This window comes from Poecile atricapillus, chromosome 1 (genome assembly GCF_030490865.1).
Source record: "Poecile atricapillus isolate bPoeAtr1 chromosome 1, bPoeAtr1.hap1, whole genome shotgun sequence".
NCBI classification, from domain to species: Eukaryota; Metazoa; Chordata; class Aves; order Passeriformes; family Paridae; genus Poecile; species Poecile atricapillus.
This window is the reverse complement of record NC_081249.1, coordinates 171,051,183-171,077,049: the sequence shown is the minus strand read 5'-3', so window position 1 is coordinate 171,077,049 and position 25,867 is coordinate 171,051,183. Positions and strand designations below refer to the sequence as shown.

The following is a 25,867-nucleotide window of genomic DNA, read 5'->3' as shown; positions in this document are numbered from 1 at the left end:
AGTTCATTACAAGGAGAAAATACAACATTATTTCAATAAATTTGAACATTTGAGTTTTCAGTGTGAAGTATCTGGCATTCCCAAAGAAGTAAGACCACCACAATGTCTCCAGACAACTGCACAGTGGCTTTCAAGTTGGCAAAATTCATTCCCTATTTTTCAGTCTGCACCTGATCCAAAATTGTTGTCACTTCTCAATCTCTGCAAACAGGCAAAATATTGTCTCTTCAATTATTGCTTTTTAGACTATACCTAATGAAAATTTACTTTCTCTGACAGTCAGTTATACATTAAAAAACTATTTATATCCATCTCCTTCAAGTCTGTTCTGGTTTTAGCAACTGTTACAGATGCTTGCTGCCTCCTTTATCTGAACTACTGCCTTTTATCTGTCTTGGTGAACTAATCACCAAACTTGTGACCTCCTGGACAACAGGCAGAATCAGGAGCAGGGCAGAATGTGAAGAGAAACTGGAGTGCAGAAAACCTGAGTTTCTAGAGCTGTTTCTGACTCTGACCTGCCAAGTGTTGTAGTGCAAACCCCTCAGAATCATAGAATGGATTGGGCTGGAAGAGAGCAAAGCTCATCTGGTTCCAATCCCCTGCCATGGAGAGGAACACCTTCCACCAGACCAGGCTGCTTCATTCCTTTTTAGCTGTTTTTCCCCACATAAAATGGGAACAGTCAAAATTATCTCTCTTGCAAAGCACTGAGACAAAAAGCACCAGGTAAAAGCTGCATGAATTCTTTCATAAAGCAACTCCCTGACAGGCTACCTAAGCTGTGGCTGCTAGCAGCAGTGCAAATCAATGTAAAAGGCTGAAAAAGTTCAATTATGTTATATAATCTGTATGGTTATTTCAAATCATCTTGCTGGTTTCTCCTCTTCAAACCAACCATTTTGTGTCTCATCATATTTCTGAGCATCTTAAGTACCTTGAAGCTTCAGTATCTGTAATGCTTTTCATAAGTCAGAAAAAAAAAAAGGAATCTGAACTACATCAGGGCATATAGTGTTTAATACAATGTCACGCTTTCCTTGCTCTTACTGAATTCACTCAAGCATCCAACTTGCTTTTTCAAACTACTCTTGCATACTGAGTAGACATCTTTACTGCTTTATCTCCACTAACTCCCAATTCCTGTCCTCAAACAACCCTGGAACAGAAGTTGCTAGCATATAATTAGTGTGTTTGTGTATGCAGCAGCATATGAACACTGAATGAAAAAATTTTGTGCCAAATACAGGACCAACATAAACCTATTTTATTTTCAATTTTATGGCACACTTTTATTTTTTAAAAAAGCGGGGGGGGGGGGGAGATGTAAATTTTATTTTAATAAAATATTTATTTGCAACAAGCATTTAAAGTGAAATAACTCAAAGGCCTTAAGCACATGTTCTTTTCAGTAACAGACTGGTTGGAAAGTCTGGAAAATAAAATTACACACACTCTAGTTACACTGTAATAAGCACATGTGCATGTCTCACAGCAGGAAAGGAAAATTGCCCAGACCCTAGAAATGCCAGAATTGTTACTGCTTAGATTGTCAAGGATCTGCTCTGTCCACCTATGCACATCCAAGCATGGCAGGTATTTGGTTTTTTGCAGTCACTGTTATTAACCACGTAAGAGTCTTCCAAAAACAAGTACTGAATAAGAAATGACTGCATTTATTAATTCCCACACCTCACTTGACACTGTGTATCAAAATAAAAGTTGGTGGGATTTTTTGTTGTTGTTTTTAATTTGAAATGCTGCAGGCACAAAACCTGCAGGAGAGCGTTAGTGAGCCATGGACCCTTGTGTTTGCCCAGTACAGAGACTGCTCTTTATTAAGAGATTGAGTATTGTAATAACTTCCATACTCCTTTGCCATGCTGCATGTAGTCTTGGCTTAGATATCCAAGTATTAGATATCAGATTACAGTATTTCCAAGCGACATATAAACCAACATTTAGAGTCAGAGTGGTCACAGAAAGTAAACAGATCACCAAGGCTTCCAAAGTCAAATGCTCTCTCTGACAGTAGTCCAGCATGCAACATTCATCAAGCCAAGTGTCTTCTGTATTTCTGCTTTTCCAGTAGTAAATGAACCTATTTGCTGCTTATGCACCCCAGGAGATTAAAGTGTGCTGAATGGTCTCCAAACATTACACAAAGTTTTGCAATCACACTACTGAATACAACCAGCAGAAATGCACTAAAGTTGAGAGGCAAAGAAATCTATTGATGCACAGGTACCTCTTAAAACCAAGATACTCCCTGAATGACTGCACTTTTATTCTTATCTAGACTGGGAAAGATTGCACCTCTCAGCATTCATTTTACATCTATATCATTCACTCACCCTCTTCACTCAAATATCTCAGTAATAGAGATGCCAGCCTTTCTGACCCTCCTGCAATCCAGAGGACACACAAGTCCCATAACAAACAGCTGCAAGGGCTACAGGGAAACTGCTCCACAAGCAGCCACGTTTATCCAAGCGTCCCAGCACCCATCTCTGAGGCTGGGTCCAACAGCCAGGTTAGGTATCACCACCCCAAGGAATGTGTACAAGCTCACTTCCTCACACAGACAATTTACTGTGTGTATATGACACCACATTATTCAAGTTAGAAGTCTTGCAAAACAGCTACTCCATTTGGCCTCCACAGGGAATTAAATTCTTACCTAACACATTGCTACACAGGACTACACCACCTTAACAATTGTTCCAACAATATTGATGGAAAACTCAGTTGTCTTACCTGACCCAGAGTACAGGACAAATGTTTGCACCAGCACACAGATAACAAATACTCAAGCAAGAAAGTCAAGGTTCAACATATTCCTAAAGCTGCAATGATGTCCACTGTAACGTTAGTAGTTCACAACATTTAAAGGTACCAACACGCTCTACCAGAACAAACAACATACCTCAGCAAGGCATTCATGCAGGTTTCACAGAATCTGTGTCCACATTCAGTCTGTTTAGGATTGCATAAGATGAGGTGACATTTTTCACATTTGTACTTATCTTCCACGGCATTCACAAATTTCTCTTTGTAGCCACCTTGCTCTGGAACATAGATGGATGCTGATGGACTGCGGTCAGGATTGGCCCTCTGCTGTACCATTTCTACAGATAAAGGGGGTTCTGACTTCTTACTGGTGTCCATGCTCTAAGATACTTTCTGTGAATCAAAAGTGAGAAAAGCTGAGAAATGAGGACCTCTTTCACCATTTAAATAAAATAATCAGAGCATCTGAGAGACTGCATAAAATCAGAAAGCATCAAGAACAGATCTGTGTCCACACATCATGTGAATGTAAGACATACATTAGCGCCTGAGTATATTTAGCATAGCAAATCCGTAAAATAGTCTACATATTCAAAGGCTCTAGAAAGCAAAGAATTGAAACCTGTTCCTGAAAATGAAGTGTTAATTCTGGCCATCACTTTAGGAAAATATAAGGAATTCTTTCGTATCTTTCTCTCTCTCTGAAAAGTATTGCTTAGTACTGGAGTCCAAACATTAGAGGCAGCAAGAGGTGTGGTGAAGAAGCTGCTCTGGTACTGCTCAAATGCTACTGCAAAAGCACACAACCACCTGTGTCCTGCACAGGGTATCCAGAGCCTGCCCAGCTCCCCATTCCCATCTATTCCCTTGCCATGGCACAGTATAAGACACGCTGCTTTAAGTCTGCTTTACAACACCACAAGAGGGTTTTACTTATTAGATATTTTCCAACCTTTTCATCGCACATCTGCACCTGAAGAGAGCAGCTGAGCAAAGTCTATCTGACAGCAGAGAAGGGCCTATGTAACATGGCCATTTGATTAATTTACCAGGGCTAAGCACAACTGACAGGTAGTTGAGAAAATAATTAATCCAGCTGAAGAGTAAATTACAGTACCTATTATCTTGGACAATCCATCTTCTAGGTCAGCATGCAAAACATTGGAAGAGCAACAGAGGAATAATATCCCAGGTTAAGTTTTAAAATGTGTTTTCAATCATTTCTTAGCTAATCTGGTAGTCAAACAAGTGTAAGTGCTCCTAGAAAGGCTCAGCATATACAGGAGAAAGCACAGTCACAGGATACAAAAGCTATTTGCCTATGCGAAGTGTCTGGCTATCTGCAAGAGGAAAGCGAACTTCAATTTCTTTCCATGTTAACTGGTAATTCAGATGTAAACCTATTCCACTGCTCTCAGTTGCCTCAACTGATAGAGTTATAATTCAAATTTTTAGAAGCAGAATGAAGAAATGAGGCCCAGTTCACTTCTCAAAGTATATCCACAAGTGCCACAAGGAGAGTCAAGTGCCTTACCAATTCCAAATACACAAACCCTCCTGTACACAGTTTTTGTGATATCTTACCTTCCCTTGCTAAGCCCAAAACCAAACACTTGTAATGAAGCACACATTTACTTGTAGATAATTTCTGCATCTATAATTTTGGTACAGAATTCTCCATGTAAACAAAAGGGGTACGGAATTTTCTTTGACTTCTGATGCCGTTATTTACAGACACAAAAGACAAAATCATCATGACTCAATGCTGAGACCATTTCATCTTTTTTACAACACCAGCTAAGCAAGGGTAGAGGTGCTGAGTGAAGAATTCTAACTTCATAGCCCCCTTGCCCAGGGAAAAGCCTCTCTGACCTCCATCAAACTCAGAGAGAGCCCAAGGAACCCATCCTCATCACACAGACCCAGTGACTGTGTCTTATTCAAAACCAACAAAACAACACAAACACACCCAAAAAAACAAGAAAAAACCCAACAGGTTCTATGAACTGAAAAGCTACTATAAATTCTGATCCATAATTTGAATTAATGCTAGTCTATTCATTGTCTGCTCTTCAAAGACTACAGAGACTTATGTCTTGACACAACAATATGTGAAAGAACCGAAAAGTCTGGGCTGAACTGAAAGTGACTCACACTTCTCATTAATGAGGAGATTCAGATTATTTCAGACCTTAGCTACAGTTTCACCAGCAAGCATAAAAACCCAGCAGGTAATAACGACACTGAAGAGGCAACTCGAGATTGTGACCAGCATAAAAGAAATGGGATTGACGTTGAGAACATGATTCAGACAAGGAGGTTCACAGAAGTGCCATGAACGAGAAAGGAAAGCAGATTCCAAAAGTAGTCTAGATTTAGAGACTGCCCAAGGGGTGAGTGCTGTTGCTGTATATCAGTGGCTGGACATAGGGAAATGCAGTCATGAGCTTAGGACCTGACACTTTTCTGCGCTTGTAAGAGAAAAAATAAGCAAGAGATGGAAAAAAGTGCAACTCCTTAGGTATCCAGACTGCTGAAACCTAGCCAACTATGGACCTGCTTCCCATGTGCAATTGGAAAAGCTTCATTTGGCACTTGCAGTTTAGGAACTAAATGTTTCATTTCCTTGACTTATGGATACTAATACCTCTTTTCCCTCTGCAGCTGTGTTCTTTCTAAAATCATATTCAAGACCTCCACTATTCTGTCAATTCCTGAAGTCAAAAGCCAACTTCAAGCATGTTGATCTGTAGAAACAATTCAGGAAGCATTACTTTTCTTAAAATGACAGAAAAAAACAAGTCATGACTTGCTTCTGACCCACACAAGAAATATAGAAAAAGAGGTACTAAAAGAGATGCTGACAGGAGAATTGTCAGTCAAGAGAGCACAAAGTTCCCAAACTTGCAAGTCACAGTCCACAACTATGAATGTCTGCTTCCTCATTAAGTTTCTTCTGAACAAAAAGAAGCTAAAGATGATTGGAGATGTGAAGTCTTCCAAAAGCATGATTTCTTCAAAACAAAACAATAATTATTCACAAGGAGGCAGGCAGGGCTGACAGGAGAATATTCAAGACTTAACACACAGTACCAAATGCCAAGTGAGCAGCAGGTGAGAGTATCACAGAGATATGAAAGTGCTCCGGGCTGGACTGTCAGCTGTCAAGAGAGAGATTTCACACCAGAATAAACTGTACAGGGTGCCACAGGACTCCACTTTTGGACCTGACATCTTGGATATCTTGTCACAGAAAACAAGCAGAAAGAACACTGACAAATAAAACACATTATGCGATATGCCTAACCAGTCAGATCTGTCTGCCTTGGGTTTTGTATTTATTTTATGAAGAAGTGTGTCAGACCAGAAAAGCAAAACAAGCTCAGCAACAGAGCAGCCAGACTGGTGAGGAATTCTCTTCCACAACACTCTGAATGCCAGTATTTTCTTGTGCAGCAAAACTAGGAAGCCATTCATGAAGTACTGTCATAAAATACAACAGAGCATTGAGCTTGCAAGACCACCACAACCTTATCCCAATGAACAAGCTGTAGTGAACAAGGGGATGGGGAGAAGTGGTGTCTGTCTGTATGCACAGAGCTTTGTCCTCATATATATTAGTTAGATGCTCCCACACCTGCATGTGGCATCAGTGGTGAACACAAGCACAGATAATACAAACATTTCAGCTGCCACCCTTTTGCAAACAGCATTCTGTTACCATGTTTCCATGCCACTACAGGGTGTCATCTGCAATGGCTTCTCTTCCTTTTCAGGAACCTTTAACAGCAGGACTCAGATTATTCCCCCGTAATCATGTTTCAAACTGCCAGCAAAAAGCAATTTTTAAGTCACACCTCAGTAAGATACTCTGCACTTATGGCAGTGAAGTTGACACACCTCAGAGAGCAAGGAGAGGAGCCTAGCTATGGCATTCAAGATGGGCTAGTTCTGGTGGGGGCCTCTGACTCCTGAAGGCATGGCAAGCTGCCATCCAGCCTAAGACTCTGGTTCTTGTTCAGCAAGCTAAATCTTAATGCCTAATTAATCACTAATGCCTAATTAGTTCTTACATGCCAGTTTCTTATCTGTGGGAAAAGATCATCACAATAAAAGTATGACTTTTAGATGTCTTTTAAAACTGTTAAACCTTGGACAATCACTTTTCAGGACACATAAACATTTAAAAAAAAAGAGGCACAGTCACCAAGGTTGGTTCTGCCCACTGTGGCTTGTCTTTCAGGCACGTCCCCTGCAGCCAGCATATGCTAACACTCACACCTGAGTGGACCCTGTTGTGGCCATCAGACAGGGGACACTGTGACACTGCTTGCTCCAGCCTGGTCACCAATCCTGTTAAATACATGTGCTATTCAAGCAACTGAGGCTGAATCTCAGCTGACACTTCAAGCTGTATATATTGCACTGAAGGTCAGAACAATCTGCTGGATATCAGTACAGAGACCTAGAAACTGGAAGCAAAAGTGAGTTTACCCACAAAGTTGTTCCGAGAATTAGGAAGCACGGGAATTCCCAAACAAAAGGCAGTTTGCTCTTTCCTTATTTAAGCAAAAGGGTTCCAAGTACGTAAGCAAATAATGAGTTGTTCTCACTGCACAAAGAGCAAACATCTTAAAAATCTGCATTCATGTTCTGTATTACCACACATTTTTATGATTTGCTCTTTGGGAATAAAGCCAGTTTGTACATAGAAATACAATAAAGCTTCCATAAAAATTCAAAATAAATTTGCATCCTAAAGAAAACAGAAAAAAATAATTATATAAATCTAAAACACTCCTAAAAATTTGATTTCACTAGGCACCATGGATGGAGCCTAGAAAGCTCTGCATGAAGACAGTTTCACTATATTGACAATATGAAGTAAGCTTTTGCCACAGATTTAAAATTCAAAAAGAGCAAAAAGCTATTAGAAATAAATGTTTTCATTACAGTACCTTAGAAGAGAATAATGCATGACACGGTTTAATTTGGTTATTACTACAGGACAGCGAAGCTTTTTGATCAAATTACAATTTGCACTAAGGAGTTCCTCAAACAGAACAGCACTTCATGCACAATATCTAAATTAAGCTCTGAAAGAGAAACCTAAAGTGGGACAGGGAGCTTAAGATCAGAGCAGAAAAGTAACCTTTACTCTTCAAAAAAATTTTGCATCTAAAATGTGTAAAAGCACACAAACTTCAGCATCTCATCCTAACTAGGTCATTTTTTTGGGGTAGCCTGGGGTATAATTTTTCAATGTAGCTTTTAATTATATAAGAGCTTGTGATTGTGCTGTCCCTCCTCTCAGCCTCCCAAAACCACATGGGAAACAACTGGGCAGAATTTTCATGAAAATGAACATCTATGAGGGGAACAGAAAGAGAAACTTAATGTAGTGTCCCAGTGAGTAAGAGGCTATAGAACTGCACCACCATGGTCTGTCAGTGCCCAGACAGATACAAACCAGCCAAGAACACCTGCTCCCTCTTGTCCCACCAAGCTTCATGGCCTTACTCTCCTCCTATACCATAAAAGCAGGGCTGGACTGGAGATTTAGGGTGTTTTTGTTGTTTGAATCCTTTTTTCTTTGGGTTGGGTTTGTTGTTTTTTTTCTGAGGAGTGGGGAGTAGGGGTAAGAAAAGGGATGTAGAACACAATTAGCAGGAAAACAGACTTCATCAGTTTCACTGCTCTTCATAGAATCTTCTTCCATACTCCACAGCTATCCTCAGAGAGTCAGGGAACCAGGAGAGGTATTTCCAGATTGTCAGTCTTTCCAGCTCACTTGCTTTCTATCATCAAGAATTATTGCTTCAAGTTAGCACACAGAAACCTTTATCTTAAAATTAAATTATTAAAACAATCTGAACTTTTCCTCTTATATTTCAGCATTTTATAGCATCTAATAAATTCCTAGCACATACTGAAAAGAATGTCCATCTTTCTTTCACCATTTTCAGACAAGTCTTTTGAGTTGGTTCTGCTCCCGAGTGCTATTGTAATATGCAACATATATTGGCATACTCTGATGTCTTGTTAAAGCAGTAATGCAAGCTGAAAGCAGTATATTGGTGACAATATATTATCAGTTTACTCAGGGCACACATGTCAAAAATGATTAAAATAAGGCTGAGCAGGGAGGCTGCCATGGGAATCTTGACTCTGGAGCTCTCAAGCGTGAAGGGGTCCCACTGCAGAGTATCATTCTCACAACATCCACCACACCTCAGCCTGGCCTTCTGGCAAAATCCCACTGCTGAGTCCGGGCAGGGGCACTGAACAACAGATAAATAAAATGCAAATGGCTTGAATCACTCAAAAAAAGGACTCAGGCCATGACTGAGGCAGCACTGGAGTGGCAGGTTTGAAAGCAGATGATCATCCATCAAATTTGTTTTGTGTGAGGTCAGAGGTCTTGGCACATCCACTCCTCTTGTTTGCACAGGGGAAATATTGATTTTTTTATTATTATTTTTTTTACCTGCATGCATTTTTCACGCTTGAAATGCTATTTACTATTTCTCTTGAGCATATATATATATATATATAGGACCAACTAACCATAGGTTTAGGTATTACCAGGACATGCTCTGAGAGAATATTCTGAGGAGGGTAAGGAAGGGTTGCTAAGTCACCAATGCTGATACAACTTTACACAGTGAGAAATATGAGACCACTCCTCACTTTCTTTTATATTTACACTCAAATACTAAGTCTAATTCCTGTACAGAAATGAAAGCAGCACTGATATTTAAAACTTCTTTTTCTCTGTGCTAAAATAAATAGGCTATTTTAACTACTTTAAACTTTGCCCTTTAATTTCACAAGCATGCACTTTCCTTGCTGTGAAGAAGACCTGGAGATCACACATATCACAGAACAGATAAAGACCAACAGGAAAAATCAGTGCTTGGATATAAGCAAGTAGGGCAAACATCTGAAAAGAAACAGAAGATGTACACTAAGCATTCTCCACACAGGAAGCTTCTGCCACTTGCAAGCTCTCCACAGCCACCCATCAATGCAGTATCCCAGCTGCTGAGCTTGGAAGGCACCTCTGGAGGTCCAACCTCCTGTTCAGAGGAGACCATCTTCAAAGTCAGGTCAGGCTGCCCACTGCTGAGCTTTCACAACTACCTGGGTGAAGAAACTGCATCTTCTCTGAGCAGCCTCTCCCAGCACAGGGAGTGTGAGGGGTGTGAGGAGTTTTTATTGCAGCAATTATGATGTGATTCTCTAGGCAGGAAAAAGGCCTGTTCTGATACTTGAACTGCTATGATCTCAACCAATTAAACCACACTTCACCACAATCTCCACAGGCTTGAGCCTGTAGAAATTATTGAACAAATAGGAAAACTATTTTTGGTTTTTGGTATTTTGGAAGGCTATTCCTTCTTTTCCAATCTGACCTAGAAAATCATGATATTCTTGCAAAAGAACAACCACGTGTGTCACTTAAATCACAAACATTGTGTATTTCCCATGTTCTAGTTTGTAAGATGACTGAAGAGCTGAAAATTAACGGTAAGTTATGTTTTACATTGTTTTATTCTTTTAACTTATCAATTTCCTTGGCTGTATTTCTTTCAAAAACGAGTCTGCACACCCATGTGAAGCATCTTGGAGGATTAAATAAAACAGCACCCCGGTACAGGGGATCTCAATTTAGCAAGTCTGCTGGACTATGCTGTCATGAAAAAGCTCTCACATACACTCTCTCCTGCTCAGTGTAACAAACCTCGAGATTCTAAAGGACAGATTTGCAAAGTAATTACATAAGCACTAAGAGGTTAGAACAGTAACATTTTTTTACTAATAACATAGTATTAACCAAGTTCAGAATGCCCAAGAAGACAGGGACTGACACTTTCAGTAACTACCAATAATAATCTGAATACAATTAACATTTAGTCTAACACATTTCACCGCATGAGAGAAAAAAAAACCCCACAACTTTAAAAGGGCTTAAATTTTATCTATTAAAAAGAGCAGAAAAAGTAAGTCAGTGCCATTAAGGAAAGCTGATTTTTATGAGACACTATGTTCAACTTTTATTTTTTTTAAAGTTTACAGCATCTCTTTGAATCATGACACATGGGCTGGCAAAACAGCTTTAAGATTCAGCCTGAGGCAGCAATAAAAATAAAGTGTTTGTATTTTGACTTACACTTGCTATCTACAGCTCTCAGTAATTACTTCCTAATCTCACTGGGCTACCAAAATACAGTATAAAGTCATCTGAAGTACAAGAAATCAAAGCATCTTTTAGAAATCAAAAGACCTCTTAAGCTTTGAAAGCCTGGGTCACAAGACAACAGATAAGAGAAATGCTGTCCAAGCTCACCATGCGTATTCTTCTGCATTTCCAATTCCAATTCAGGTTCTTGTACATTTCTTCTTTTCTCTCATGCACCCCTAGACAAAGCTATTACATTTCACCTATGAAGTTAACCCCCAGCTGTGATCTGTATTTCTATACGAGGCTTTTAGTAGAAGCAGATAAAGAACAGGAAACATCAAAAGATTATCAGATGATCACAGAACAAAGTACACTTTAATCTCTTCCTCTGCTGTTTAGGGGAAGTCCATGATTGAGATACATATGACAGTCCTATGGGAGGGGAAGTGGATGAACGCTATGAATTTATTTTTTTTTTTAACTTCTGGCTCTGTTTACAGAGGAGAAGTTCTATCTTCCACAGAAGAAATATACTCAAATATTCCCAGAAAAGCCATGAAAATCATCATATTTGAAATTAAAGGTAGTTTCCTCTTTCAAAATGGTTTTATATACGCTTTGAAGAGAGAACTAGGAAAAACCAGCTTATATTTGCATTAGGAGTACTCTGTTTTTACGGAAAGCTATTTCCATCAATCCAGATTTCCTCCAATTCCTGTTTTACAGCAAGCCTAATGCTTCCTTTAGTTTTGCTGCACAGCACTCAAGTCTTTGGTTCACATGATACAAGTGGTAGTGTCATATCACAGACACCCAAAAAACCCAACTGCTCACTACGATTCCCACTCCTGCCCGCTGTGACTGGGCAACAGGACATTTGAATCAACCCTGATAAACCCCAGCAAGGATCAACAAGGGTTAAGGAGACAGCATGTCCCAATCATCCTGACCCTGGTATACAGCCCTAGAAAATAACATCTCATCCTCTCGTGACCTGGTCTAGTCTCCTTTTCCTCTCAAAGTGTGCCTTCAAGAAAAATCTGCTGCATGAATAATCAGGAACAACTTATAAATTATAGCAGCTTAAGACAACAAAGTCTCTTCATCTCTGAAATCACCAAGTAGTAGGAATCAAAAAATTATTGCAATATTTGCCTCAACCTTTTCTTTGTTCTTAAACCAAGATGTATCAATCAATGCTATTCTTTTCCTTTCTCTTAGTTAAAGAGATCCTCAGCTTCAAATGCAACAAAATTTCAAGTTTATCAGAATAGCAGAAGATATTCCTCAAATCAGAGTCCACCTATGTACACTGCTGTCTGCCAAGTGCATGAAGAGTATTTCTGCATTGCCAGCTCCTGACAGAGTTCATCTGTGCTGTCTCTTAATGAATCCAGCCTTGGAAATCACAGCAAAGGTAAAAACATAAGACAGGTAATATCACCTCTTCTACAATTAGAAGAAAGTATGTGAAGGCAAAGGTGTCAGAGACCAGCAAATAAGAAGAAAAAAAATGAAAGCACTTCAAGAAGCTTATTATGAATAATTACTGCAAAACTGCCTTCTCAAGAATACCTACAAAATACTACTTAATTAATTTTAAAATGCAGCTCATCTTTAACAAAAATAGTCCTCCCAGGAAATTCTGAACACAGCAGAGTTTAGAGCAATCTTCTAAATGAAAAAGAATGCGACTTCAAGTATGGCTCGGCACTTTTTGAACTCAACACTGAAATGAAGTGCTGTGCAACTAGAAATGACCATACCAGGAAAATGAAAACACAGTATCTCGCTTCCACGTTAAGTTCTTTCCACTCTAACTGAAGTAAGTTTCCTAGGCCTATATCCAAAACTCAAAAAAGTCTATCTAACCTGTCTTCTATGGAAATTAACTCACTCTCATAAAACATTTCCCGCTCTTCCACTTTATACCAGTGAACATGGCCTACTATGAACACAGGTAAGAAACAAATACTTTTTTACACTGCCCTAAATACTAACCCAAATCTAGAAATTAGCACATAACTATGTAACATCATCAAAATATTTTATTGATCATTAAACTGCAAGGAAGACATTTATTCATGCACAGAATTCAACCTCTTGCTAATCCTGAGTGAAATTTCCCACCATTCTAGATGACGTCTTCAGCTTTGTCTGAATCCATTATTTCTTATTCAGGAAGGAAAACAAAAAAAAGAGACTAACAGTAACTCTCTTTTCATTTGCCTGTATTTAATTAATTATCAGAATGTGAGGAAAAGAAAAACACTGCCCACTTATTTAATGAAGCAACAGCAGGTTTAACTTCAGTGATTTCAATATCTATACTGTACACTTCACTGTTTAGATTGTATTATTTAAGATCAACACCTTGGAGTTCAGGAAAAAATGTGGGAGTTCTGTTAAGGTTTTTCTATTAGATGAAAAAAACAAAACAAACCACATTTGTAAATAGAATCTGGAAGAAAAAAAAATTAAAAAATTAAAGACCCTCTAAACCACTTGTGCTAGAATTTCTAGTTATACTAAAGTACATTCCAGTTTCTACAGCTCTAGTAAAAAAGTATTACTGAAATTGAGTTTTCAGGAGAAAAACAGACCCTTTACCCAGACTTTTCATAGTATTTATAACCACAACTTCACATTCACTGCTATCTAAAGCGTTTCTTACCTTTATTAAGGTGTTCATGGAGGAAACTGTGTTTTCCCTAACTGAAAATTTAGATTCACAGAACATGTCTCCCAGCAATGTAAGAAAGGAAGGAGCACGTTACTTCCTCTTGCAGTAAACTGACTAGTAAATTGATTTTAAGAATGTGCTACTGGAAGCCAAGTCCACAAATGCCTGCTGGTGCATGACAGTATTCAATTTTTCCAACTGTAAGATATCATTAAAAGACTCTTTTACCTGGAACCTGCATGCAATTTCCTCATTTCTCTCACAGTTTCTTCTAGTTTCTGTCTCTTCTCTGTGATTACTTTGCCAGCTAACAAAGTATGTTATTATTTTATCTTGCCAACCTTAAATGTTTTATTTGCTGCCTGCAGGTTTACATCAGCTGCAGTTCTGGAGGTTTCAGATCAATAGATATCACTGACATCTTGAGAACAAGCCATCTCTACAGCCCTGGGCCGGACAGGATACTACTAAGGACCAAAAATCCCAGGTCCCTTTGAAGGTTTCTCTTGTACTGGATTAAGAGAACTAACAAAAATCAATGAGGATGCTATCCTTCTACAACATACATAATGTGGAGGTTGTAAAAGCAATTTATAAATTTTTCTGACTGAACTTCACATCACTACCCAGAACCAAGTGTTTATCGTTGTTACGCAGCCAAAAAAAGTTTAATATGAGCGATCACAACCTTTCAAAGAAACTTCTGATAAAAATTGTACGGTACTGCTGCTGCTTCAGAAACACATTAAAACTGGTGCATTCCACACCATCCACAAGGCCTTAAAGAGATGTGTCCTCAGATTTGGAATATGAAGCTGACAGTTTTAGTCAAGAATTCTTTTCGCATGCTTATCGCCTGAGGGCTTCTTTAGTTAATATTAATGAAATCATGTTCACTTCTACCAAATAAATACTTCATAAAGCAATTCTCTTTAATGTATTAATGGCAATCTAACCTTTAAACATGCATTTTTATTTTTTATTTTTGAAAATTCAAACCTGAAAGCATCCAGGTGTTACACTAGAAACTAAATGAGAATACTCAGATTCCTCGGAAAATTTATGCTCATAAAGAATTATTTGCTTGCTATAAAGATTCACATAGGCATATTCTAGATATGCAGAATGAAAGGAATAATTTACAACTGAAGCAAATGTCAGATGTAAAAGTATGCAGAGGACACTCGCTGATAGAGCAAGGGGCTTAAGTCCTAAGATTAGAGCTTATAGGATCTTGCACTGCTAATGACACTTCAGAGGAAAGAGTGCTGATTCCCACTTTTGGAAAATAACTAATATCTAGGAAATGAAGTTTCCAGTATTACAGCAGTGGTTTGGATTTTTTTCCCCACCAATTCTACAGAATTACTACATGATTTTGACTTCATCACTTTATTTCTCCCTAAACTGTACAATAAGCAAAACACTACTTAACTTTTACAGCATCCCTGGCCTGAAGTGTTCTATATCAGTAGGAAGTACTATTTTTGGACTCTTCTACCAAGATTTTTCACCATTCTAAACCCTACTAGAAGTCTGAATAAAAAGAAATAACTTGCCCATGCTTCTTAGTGTCATAAGAGATTCTTTTTTTTTTTTACACTATACTTTCCAACTAAACTGCACACTGATGCTTATCCTAAGAAGCAATTTTCGGACCTGAAAACACTAGGTATAATATTAAGGACAAACCTGTATCTCTCTTTATAAGGAGAACTAACACCCTAACATTATAAATGCTTCTGAGAAGAACCCTTTCTTCAACCTGCTTCCTGTTTTGGAAGTTCTTTTACTTACTTAAGCTGCCTTTAGAAGATCCCAAAGGAGTGTAAAATTTAATCCAATTCAGAATATATATAAATGCACTTCCTGCAATATAGCATAAAGTCACAAAATACATTAAAAATGTTGTACTGTTGATCCATCAAGCCAGGCTCAAACCAGTTCCTGGAACTCTTTTCCATCATTATAAAGCATCTACAACACATTAGTGGATAGGCAAGAGAAAAAAATAGAGTGGGGGGGAAGGTAGCTCCAAAGATTCTGTTAAGCACAATTCCTGTTTCTTCTACACATCTGCTAAATTTACAAGCAATTATTTTGAGGCCATGAGCAGCAAATTCTTAGTGGTACCTCAGAACAGTGAGTTCTACAGGTTAGACAAGTATTATAGTGTCAAAAAGTGGGTTTTGTCTTGGTGCTTTTGAAAACAATTTTCCATCTTTCAAGACAGTTATTCGGGGGAAAACAGAAATCATTGAACTAGGTATACATAAACTCACACTGCATTTTTATCTTTATATGGTCTTACTACTTTGCTAATTTATTCTCCAGGGTATTGACTGCACCAGAGTTATACTTATTCACTGACAGCTGTGCTGGTGATAGCTGTGATTAGTTACAGTGAAGGCTATTCCATTTTGGAACAAGGATGGGTTTTGTTATCAATCCAAACAGCCTCTGTGCCTCAGTGAAATAAGGGCCTTCATCAGTGCACTAACACAGAGAGGGCTGGCAACAGCTGTAATTAAGGCAAATCCATGGTATCTTAAGTTTAGCTGAGAGAGGACAACCCTAAATTTATCTCACTTCCCACAAGAAAATGTTACATCTTTAATGATATGTCATCACCCAGCTTTTTAAAACCATCTCCAGATAATTTTTTTAAGTGGCCCAAGCTGAATGTAACAGGCACATAAGAGATCCTCTCTCTCAGTACAAACCTTTTGTACTCACATAATTTCCTTTATATAGCCCCTTTTTTTTTTCCCTCATCTGCTCAGTTTTGACCAGTAGCTTCAATCAGTCCCTCCACTACCACTATCAAGTTTTACTTTGATGCACAACACAAAAATCAACACCACAGATGCCAAGAGAATATATTGTAAAGATCTATTTTTCATCATACCAGCAGTGCGACGTTGAATTGCTGGAAGGATTGCACATGAAAATTCAGACCAAAGTCATCAAAATAAATGCTCATTCTCACAGAATATTGTATTACATTTTTGACATAGAGGAGGAAATATTATGTGCACGACTAGAATTACAACCAAAGGAAAAAAGATCTCCAAGCACCTACTTTGCAGCAGTAGTAAAACTGCTTAGGTAAAATGCTCTCTTCTACCCAAATATTCATGCCTTAGGAGAAGAAAAAAAAAAAAAAGTTACAATATCCTTAATAAATGTAGCAGCAATTTGTCTCCTCACCAGTACCTAGCAAACTTATGAAGTTTGGATTGAGTACATCCCAGTCCAGTCACGCACTCAAACACAAGGCAAAAGAAACCTTTGAGAGAAAGTATATCAAACTGTAATTCCAAATAAATCTCCTTCAGACTTTATCCAATGCTGTCAATGATCAGGTCTGACAAATGTGAGAATTCTCCTAGCAGCCAAAAAAACCCTTACATGAAAACGAAAGGAAGGATTTTACCATATCAGAGCCACAGAAGGCAGTGGCAGTGCCACCACAGGACATGCCATACAGGTGAGTACAGTTTCAGGCAAGAAACAAGTCAAGTCACAAGCATTAGAAGTTTAAAGGTGAGTGTCCAAACCTGTACTAACACTATTCCATTAAATATATGCATTTTCTTAGTATCTAACCTTTAGAAAAGGTTCACCTTAAGAACAGGTTAAAGGACTCTTTCCCATTTAAACACCACTTCGGTATCACAGATGCTGCCAAAACAGCAAAATGGTTGAAATCCTTTACAGTTCTTGCCCAGCCTTTGTTCTCACTGCTCTTTCTAATCTCTTCACTAATTACCTGCTAACAGGTAAACTCTGTATCAGTCTGGAAATTCTATGTTCCTTCTCATGTAACAGTTCTCCTTCACAGAAAACTGAAGAGATGATAATATTGAAAACTGAGTCGTTAGCTTAAATAAAACCTCTTGATTCCCAGAATCCATGCAACAGCTTTCTTGATCAAATCTGTGTACTTCTTCCCACACCTCCCCCAAATCTGGAAGACTCTGATTGCTTACATTTCCTTCGCTTTATTTGAATCTCATTTGATCCGCAGCTTGAGAAGAAAGAAGAATAGGCTTTCTCAATGCTCTGACAGGGTTCTCTTTACTCTTGCCAATAAAGGGAGCTTTGCTACAGTCTGCCTGGTTTCTTTCTTTGCCCTGAAGAAAGAAAAAGTTTGAGTTACATTACCTTCATTCAAAAACCCTGTAACAGGCTTTTCAGAATCTATCAAGGTACTCCATTAGTTTCATTAGACCATCAAACTAATTCTTAATGATGAATTTTAAAAATAACCTAAATGTAAGATAAATAACAAAGAACACTACACAAAACATTATCAACATGATTTTTAAACTATTGTTTTGTTCTCCTCCACTATCGCTCACAAAGGACTCTTAAGGAAATAGCATTAAAGGAGAACATGCATAGTTAAAATCACAGATAATATTTCTTGCTTTCACAAAAGCAAGCACAAAAACTTCTCCACCCAGATACACTGTGGGTCATGACAGACTGTACAAAAATCTTCAAAACAATGTCATTTTCTAGGAAAGTATGATAAGTTCTATTTGAAAATACCAGCTCAATTCTAGGAAAATAATTAAGTGTTCTGCAGAGTGTTTCTTAAAAAAATAACATCCCATGTCAATATTCCCAGAGGTCATTAGAAGAAAGCAACTTAGTTTGGGGACGTTTGTTTGATCCTGGAATTTTTATAAGCAGAGAAAAAGAAGAAAATGGTCCAAAAGCATAATTAATACAAATCTTCATCAATCTGCATCTAAGTGCACTCTTAAACATGACAGTAAAGTTTAACAAATGCTACCACAATACCCAGGTCACCACTACACAAAGTCTGAAGTCTCCACAGCCTCTCTCATCTTTGGGGATACCAGTATCATAAAGTATCATAAAGTCACCCCAGGACACACGTTAAGGCCAACTTTTTGCGAGCACGCAGCATTACCCTCACCACGGACAATAGCGAGCCAAAGCACATTTTACAGGAATTTCAGCCGCTCGACTCCTGCCAGCGAGCTTTGCACCCACCTAGGCCCGATCCAGCAGCGCGCTGTGGCTGAGCCGGGCGGCTGTTCGGCGGTGCCAGGGCAGCGGCGATCCCGGGCGGCAGCGAGGGCCCAGCTCCGCGCTGTCCTCCTGCACACGACGCTGCGGACATGGATCAGCCTCAGCAGTGACACACGGCTGGCTACGGAAGGTCACACCGTCACAGAAACGCTTACCTGGCCCTACGCAAGCTGGGATTTCGCTCCCGTGGCCGCAGCTGAAGCAGAGCGGGACTTTGTAACACGAGACCAAGATAGCGTTTAGCCAGTCGGGAGGAATGCCACAGGCTTCCACGGCTATAAAACAGGGGGGTTTGTGGCTTTCTGATTGTTTTGATCTTAGTCACGTGCTACAATTCACCTTTGGTCCTCAGGAAATGGAAAGGAAAGGCTACTGCTGCTACTTTGCTACTACTACTGCTGCAATGTTATTATGGACAATAGTCATAGTAAGTAACCTGCTAATGAGTGGTTACAGATTCTGGCAAAACACACGCAGGCCCATGAAAGCCCAATCTGGTTCATTCTACAAACACAGTACCTGGAAAAATAGCCCAGCACTGAGATTGATAGAAAACTCCAGGAATAAATGCTTACTCAAACAAAAAGATCTACAACTGTATGCTTTCTCCACCAAAGCAGTATATAAATTACGAGTCAGCCCATTATACCTACAGATGTCGTGAAAGTAGTACAAATTTCTGTACTAAACATTTACATATTAACTCGGCAAAAAACTGAAGTCTTAAAACTCTTAGCTCCCATACTGACTTCAGACACCAATGATATCAATGATCCTGGGCCACTGCTTCTTCATATTCTTAGGTATAAATCCGAATTTAGTGCGGGGCATTTCACACTTTCAGCCTCTCCTTTCCCTCCCAAGACACCAACCAACCCCTTCCAAACCACAGAGAATTAAGGTCCCTCCAAAGTTTTATTCTTACTAAACAAGTGCACTCCACAGCTGAACAGCAGCGTTATGACAGTGCTATGCCCTTAAAAATCTGGCATGAAAAAAAAAATCCAAATATATTGGTAAGACATAGAAAGGACTGGGGATTTAGCTCCTAAGATTAACATAAAAAGAAGAACATTCTCAGAACAATTGAAAATAGTTGATCTTGAAAATATTTCTGTATTATATTGGAAAATCAAAGTGATAACTTAATAAAAAAAACCAAACCTTTTTAATACTAATGAAGTACACATAACTATTTCTCAACTTGAATACACTAGATAATTCAGGGAAATTATTACAAAGAATTTCAATGTATTACAAGCAATAAAAAAGGCAATCAAACTTTTACTTTCCAACAAGCACAGTTATTGTTGCATGCTACAACATACAGAAATTACTTCCATTATCCTTTATATTTTAGTCAACAAAAAGTACCTTACCTTTTTCTCCACTGTCTGAGCACAGAGGATTAAAAACAAAATATTAGGCAGAAACTGCAGGTGCTTTGTATCAAAAAGAAAACCCAAACCACTGCATCAATAACCTTAGTGGCTGTCCAGCATGCCATGCACACTCTAAGGACATTTAAGGAAAACTTATCCACATCCCTTTTTTTGCAAGCTTCCAGACTTCCAAATTGGAAACCCAAAGGTAGCTGTTCATTACCTCCTCCGAAATGCAGATCTCAGCAACACCACACTGCAAGAGGAGCCACCACAGCTTGATTTTCCCTCCTAGTAATTCCCTCCTTGCCAACTACTGCACTGCAGTCTTTCTGAGGGCTGTGCAAAATGCAATCAGGGGAGGGCTGAGAGAGCCCAGCAAAGAAACACAGCTACAGGAAAGTTCTCTCAAATCATCTCATGACTTCCTATTCATGGGCTGAAAGGCATAAACTGCAGAGTTTGGTGGGATCTCTTAGCATTTTCTCTGCTGCTCCTCCTCTCATCTTCCTGCCTACTTTTTATTGCATTTTTCACAGGACAATTTGAGGATAGTACTTTGTGGCAAAACTAGAGGGAATAAGGGGAAAATAATAAACAATTCTGTCATAATAAAGCTACCTTTAATTCTCATAACCATAATATTTGAAGGGATTAAAACCAAAATGTCTTTTAAGGTTTAGGGTGTTTTGGTGTTTTCTTGGTTCAGGGAAGGGGGAGATACTGGTGGATTTTTTTTTTATTTTTTTTTTTTTTTTTTTGCTTTTGTTGCTTAAATTGGGGAGTTTAGTCAATTAACTACTTAGCACTTGGATGCTTTCCCTATACAATTAAAACTGCAGTGATTACACAACAGCAGTATTTGTAAGACAAGTGCCCAGCAGGGGCATTTGTAATTATTCCCCAAGTGTTCCACAACAGCAGCAAGAGAATACATCCAAATATTAAAGAAGCTCTCACAGAAGGGGTGGGGTTGGAAGGGACATCTGGAGACCACCCAAGCCAGCCCCCTCTGCCCAGGCAGGGTCAGGCAGAGACGCCCAGCACAGCCACCCATCGGGTTTTTGAGTATTTGCAGAGAGTGACTCCACCACCACACTGGGCAGCCTGTTGCAGTGTTTGAGCACATCCCCAGTCAAAAGCTTTTCTTGTATCCAGATGGATTTTAATACTTTTTTTTTTAATTTATGTCCACTGCCTCTCTGTTCACCTGAAGTCTAATGTATAATGTTACCTCCATCCCATGGAGTTACCTCCATCCCCCTCCACTCTCCACAGCTGCGCTTAAGAGCAAAGGGATCAACAATGAGCCCCCAGCGTCAATCAGCCAGTTGCTGGCTCATTTGAAACAATAGGCTCATCACTGCTTTCCACCCCTCCTTCCTCCTGCATCCTGCAGAGCCAGGCTCAGAGCCAGACCTTCCAGCTCATCACAGCTGCCTACCATCAGCAATCTATTACTCCTGGAGATCCAGGTCCTCCTTGGGGGAGCATCCTGCCCAGTCTCCTCCGGTTCAGCCTCACTGGAACATCAGGCAGGGCTGAGCACATGCTGGCAATGACATGGAAAGCTCAGAAAGCTCCACAGCCCTCTGGCACCCCTCAGGAGAGGGGCAGTAGCCAGCAATCAGAGCGTGCAATATGGGGATGAGCAGAAAGGAAATGAGAGGTAGATGCATCCTTTGGGGGTTTGGCTCAAAGCAGTGCAAAGGCTGGCTGGTTTTAGGGACATGTTTCTAGGTTTTCCTTTCCCTTAAATGGCCAATATAATGGGCAACATAGGTACAGACTCAGATATACAATTAACACAACTACTACCCACTCCCCCACCAACAGATGAGAGGAAGATTAAGTTTCTCAAAGCTGTGCAAGAGTCCTTTGCTTACGCTTTGCAGAGGCTCCTGAGTTCCAGGCACTGAAACAACAATTTAAAATTTTTTTTTCTAACATGGCTTAATTAACATTGACATTCCTATAGTGGACAATCCATATCCATTTTAGGCTCTCAAACAAAGTTTTAGTTGGCTGTATTTTAAATTTTTGTCTATTGAAAATAATTCACCACTAAAGGTCATCTTCAGCTTCAAATCCCTTCCTTGGTTTGCAGGTCACATGACATATAGCATTTTAAAAACATTATCACAAATTTGAAAAGGGGAAAGAGAGGCCTCTTGGCTTTGAAACAGAAGTAATCAGAAATCAGAAAAGCTATCAGAGACTTTCTGCATGACTTAAAGCACTTCTGTGTATTTCTATTCTCCTTTGTTGAGGAACAGATCCCCCTTCTCTGATCTTACCTGGGCACCTACCAAGTTCCCATCTCTTCATATGCATTACCTTGTATAAAGGACTCCAGTCTTAAGCTGGGAACTGTCAAAAGTGAAAAAATAACTAGAAATAAGGAACACAGAAACAATTATATTTTGGTAAAGTTGGGGAGAAGAAGGACCAAAAATATCCCTTTCCCCTAAAAACCAAACATAAATGGTAAAACAAAATCTTTAATTTTTTGTTGTTGTTGTTTCTGCAGTTAGTCTAAGACTAGTACCTTAACACTGCTTAACCTATTTTGCTTCAGGACAGTGAAAATTACTTCAAGATAGCCATGTATAGCCTAGTTGCTTTCTGGCAGGCATTCACATACCAGCACAGAGGCACACAACATTTCTGAGGAAAATGCCACCAAACACCTAGCACCAACTTATAAGATGTGGCCAAGGGAAAAAAAGAAATATTACAGAAAGATAGCAAGTCTGCTTCATATCATGGTCCTGCGTGGGAGAGTAAAAGATAGAAAAAAGGCCAAAAGAGTGTCCAATTATTCCAGCAGACTACTTCCTTTTCCTGCACCCTTCAGATGCTACTTCTAGATCACAACCTAAAAAGGACTTGTTATACTAATAAGTGAACCTACAAAAAGAACTTATTATGACAAGAACATGACCTTCTGGATATAAACACCATCATTACTTCACATAATTTATTACCACCAAGAAGTTCTTAGTCACAGTGCTTAACATATGGTCTAGTAACAGTGTAGCAAAAAGCTCACTTTTCATCCCTTTCCACTGAGAATTCTGAAAGAGCCTCTCTATCTTCCAGCTTTATGAAGCTGTACCTGTTCTGAGGAAAAAGCCACAGAGCAGTCCCAGAGCATCACCTGCTGCTCCTCTCCAAAGACACAACCCCCATCACTCACCTGAAGGACTGACGAATTTCCTATGTTCACGTCAAGAAGCTGAAAGGAGCACGTTTCACTTCTTTTATCCATTCCTAATTTAAAGCTTAAACCGAAGGCAAACAGGACTAACTTTTTTTTTTTAGAAGCATAATTTGTTTTTAAACTCCAGAAAAAGTAGAGTGGAACAAGGAAGGAAAGCACAACCCCAAACGTATTTAAGGTACTGTTCTAAAGGATTCGGGACATTTTCTCCTCTTGCAACTAAGGTTAAATGCAGTTTTCCAAATTAGGCTGTGGCTGACTGAGGAAGCTGGTTACCACCTATGAGTTCTAATCATATTTTTAATCTACTTGAAATCAAACAACTGAGGGGAAGATTTTTTTGTGAAATCGAGATAATAATTTGCTTACCTTCCTTGCAAATACAACTGATGGAACAAAAAAACCAAGGCTCCATATACTATCATGCAACTTAAGTCCATCAGGCAGAATGCAGAACTTGCCAAATAGTCCATTCTGACTGTGTGCAAGACACACAACGAGACAGAACAATGCTACAAGAGGGTTTATTTATAGAAATGAGAATGAAACTTGTTTTGACTTTTGAGGTATCACCTTCATTCATAACTAAACCAAGCCCAGGCACTGGAGACGATTTGTTAAATTAATATCAACTTAAAGATGTGAAAATGCAAAACAGAACAAGGTACTTTACAGCAGCATGCAATGATACTAATACTAAAACAAAAAAAAAAAAAAATCCCACCAAAAAAACCCACAACTCACACAACTGTCATGAGGTTTCTCAATGTACATATTAAAAACATAGACAGCAGATGAATTGTTCCTACCTACCTGTTTACATGAAAAAAATTCACAACACAAACCCCAGTGACACACAAGACTGCAGTCTGTGCTTCCGATAGATTAATATATTGTTTCCCACTGCTGAGAGCTGGTCCTGATTCAGTTAAAGCCTAAGCACTTAGGCTTTCCTGCTGGGAAACAAACAAGTCAAGTCGGTTTTGAGCATCTCCTATTAATATACAGAAACAATTCTCACAAGCCTGAAGGCAAAAAAGAAAAATGGTAGGTAAAGGCTGCACTCAACCGTAACAAACTACAGCAAATCAAAAAGCTGCACTGAAACTTACTAGTTCACTAGAAAATTCATTGCAAAAGTCTGTTTACTTCATGCAGGAAGTCACCACTACCATCAGTGAGTCAATATCTACAAGAATGTTTTACATAATGGGAAAATTTTTATTGGCCAGAGGTTCACAGTGTTCTTAAATTTCCAGAAACTGCAGATGTAAAGATACTTCTGTTAACCTAAACCAAAACCAAGAAAAGAAACTATCTGAGATGCATGCTCCATTTCACAACACAGTTCTAATTTTACTGGCTACTGTTCTCCGACCTTCTCAGCATAGGAAACACACTCTGATGTTAAAGGATGGAAATGTGAACACTGGAAACAGAGGTAGCTTTTAGACTACCACCAAATGGTATTAAAACATATTAGCCAGCATAAAATTTTGGTTAGCACATTGTTGCCATTTCTCAGCTCTGATACTAAGAACTGAAACAGTTTCAGGAACCAGTTTTATTCTTGTAGAAAATTAGTGAGCCAGTCAGAATGCATTACAAGAAAGCAGGATACCATCTTAGTTCTTCCATTTTCACTTTACTTTTAAAGGCTAATAAGAGAGCCAAGAATCATTAGTCAGTAATGAACTGAAAGGAGCTCCTTCCTTCTTTCAACAAGGAAAATACACTGCAACACCACTACAGTATAAAATCCAGTTTACTCAAGTAAAGTAGCTTGAATGATGGAATCCTTCCTTAGAGGGCTGATGGCAGTTTAAGGATTATGTTTAAAAACCGAAGAGTAAATTTAAAACATTCCACAGGTTATATTACTCCCCTTAATCTGCTCAAAATTACCAACTTAAAAATGCAAATTATATTTTAGATGCTGCTTTTGAAATATTTTGAATGATGCTTAAGAGTAAGCGTTTTCATCACACAACTTTTTGAAAGTTAGAAATTGAATAAATATTTTGAATTAATGTCATGGATCATACATGCACAAGTATCAGGATTAGAGCTCTAAAAGAGACTTAAAATTACGACACTGCACATAAACTAAAGCCTATGTTAAATTTCAAAAGCACAGGGACCACATTTGTTTTATTACTGAAGTAGTATAAGTCTATTACCATGACAGTGCAAAATAACTTTCCTACCAGGCCACAAAGCATTCAGGGGCACACATAATTAGAAGCTCAAATTCAAACAGTTAAATTCATATTCAGCCAACCCTTAGTGTTGATGCTCCATAATGTAGTATATGAAGGGTTTTTTTTATAATTCTTATTTTTTTACCTGTTTTTGGTGATGCAAATCCTTTCTAAAGCTTTCTGTCCTACTGAAACATTCTCATCCCTCCACAGTACACCAAGACATCCCATCTCACTTTTCTTCTCATAGACAATCTACCTATGTATTTGCCAGCAAAAGCCATGCTGATGGTAACAGAGAATGAATGAGAAAGGTCTGACTCAAGTAACTATGCT

The 25,867-nt window shown here is 38.8% G+C and overlaps 1 protein-coding gene across 7 annotated transcripts in view; it reads right to left on the bottom strand.

Moving 5' to 3' along the window:
* Nucleotides 1–25,867, bottom strand: part of TRAF3 (TNF receptor associated factor 3) — a 69,711-nt gene that overhangs the window by 31,100 nt on the left and 12,744 nt on the right. For 3 of the 7 annotated variants that reach the window (XM_058854332.1, XM_058854357.1, XM_058854349.1), the window contains one exon: nt 2,927–3,183. In XM_058854332.1, coding sequence (XP_058710315.1) covers nt 2,927–3,168 — 242 coding nt within the window. In that variant the 5' untranslated portion in view covers nt 3,169–3,183. Of the gene's footprint in view, nt 1–2,926; nt 3,184–17,650; nt 17,795–18,686; nt 19,854–24,143; nt 24,287–25,867 lie in introns of those variants that run through there. The other 4 variants (XM_058854306.1, XM_058854314.1, XM_058854339.1 and 1 more) reach the window with 4 other exon arrangements.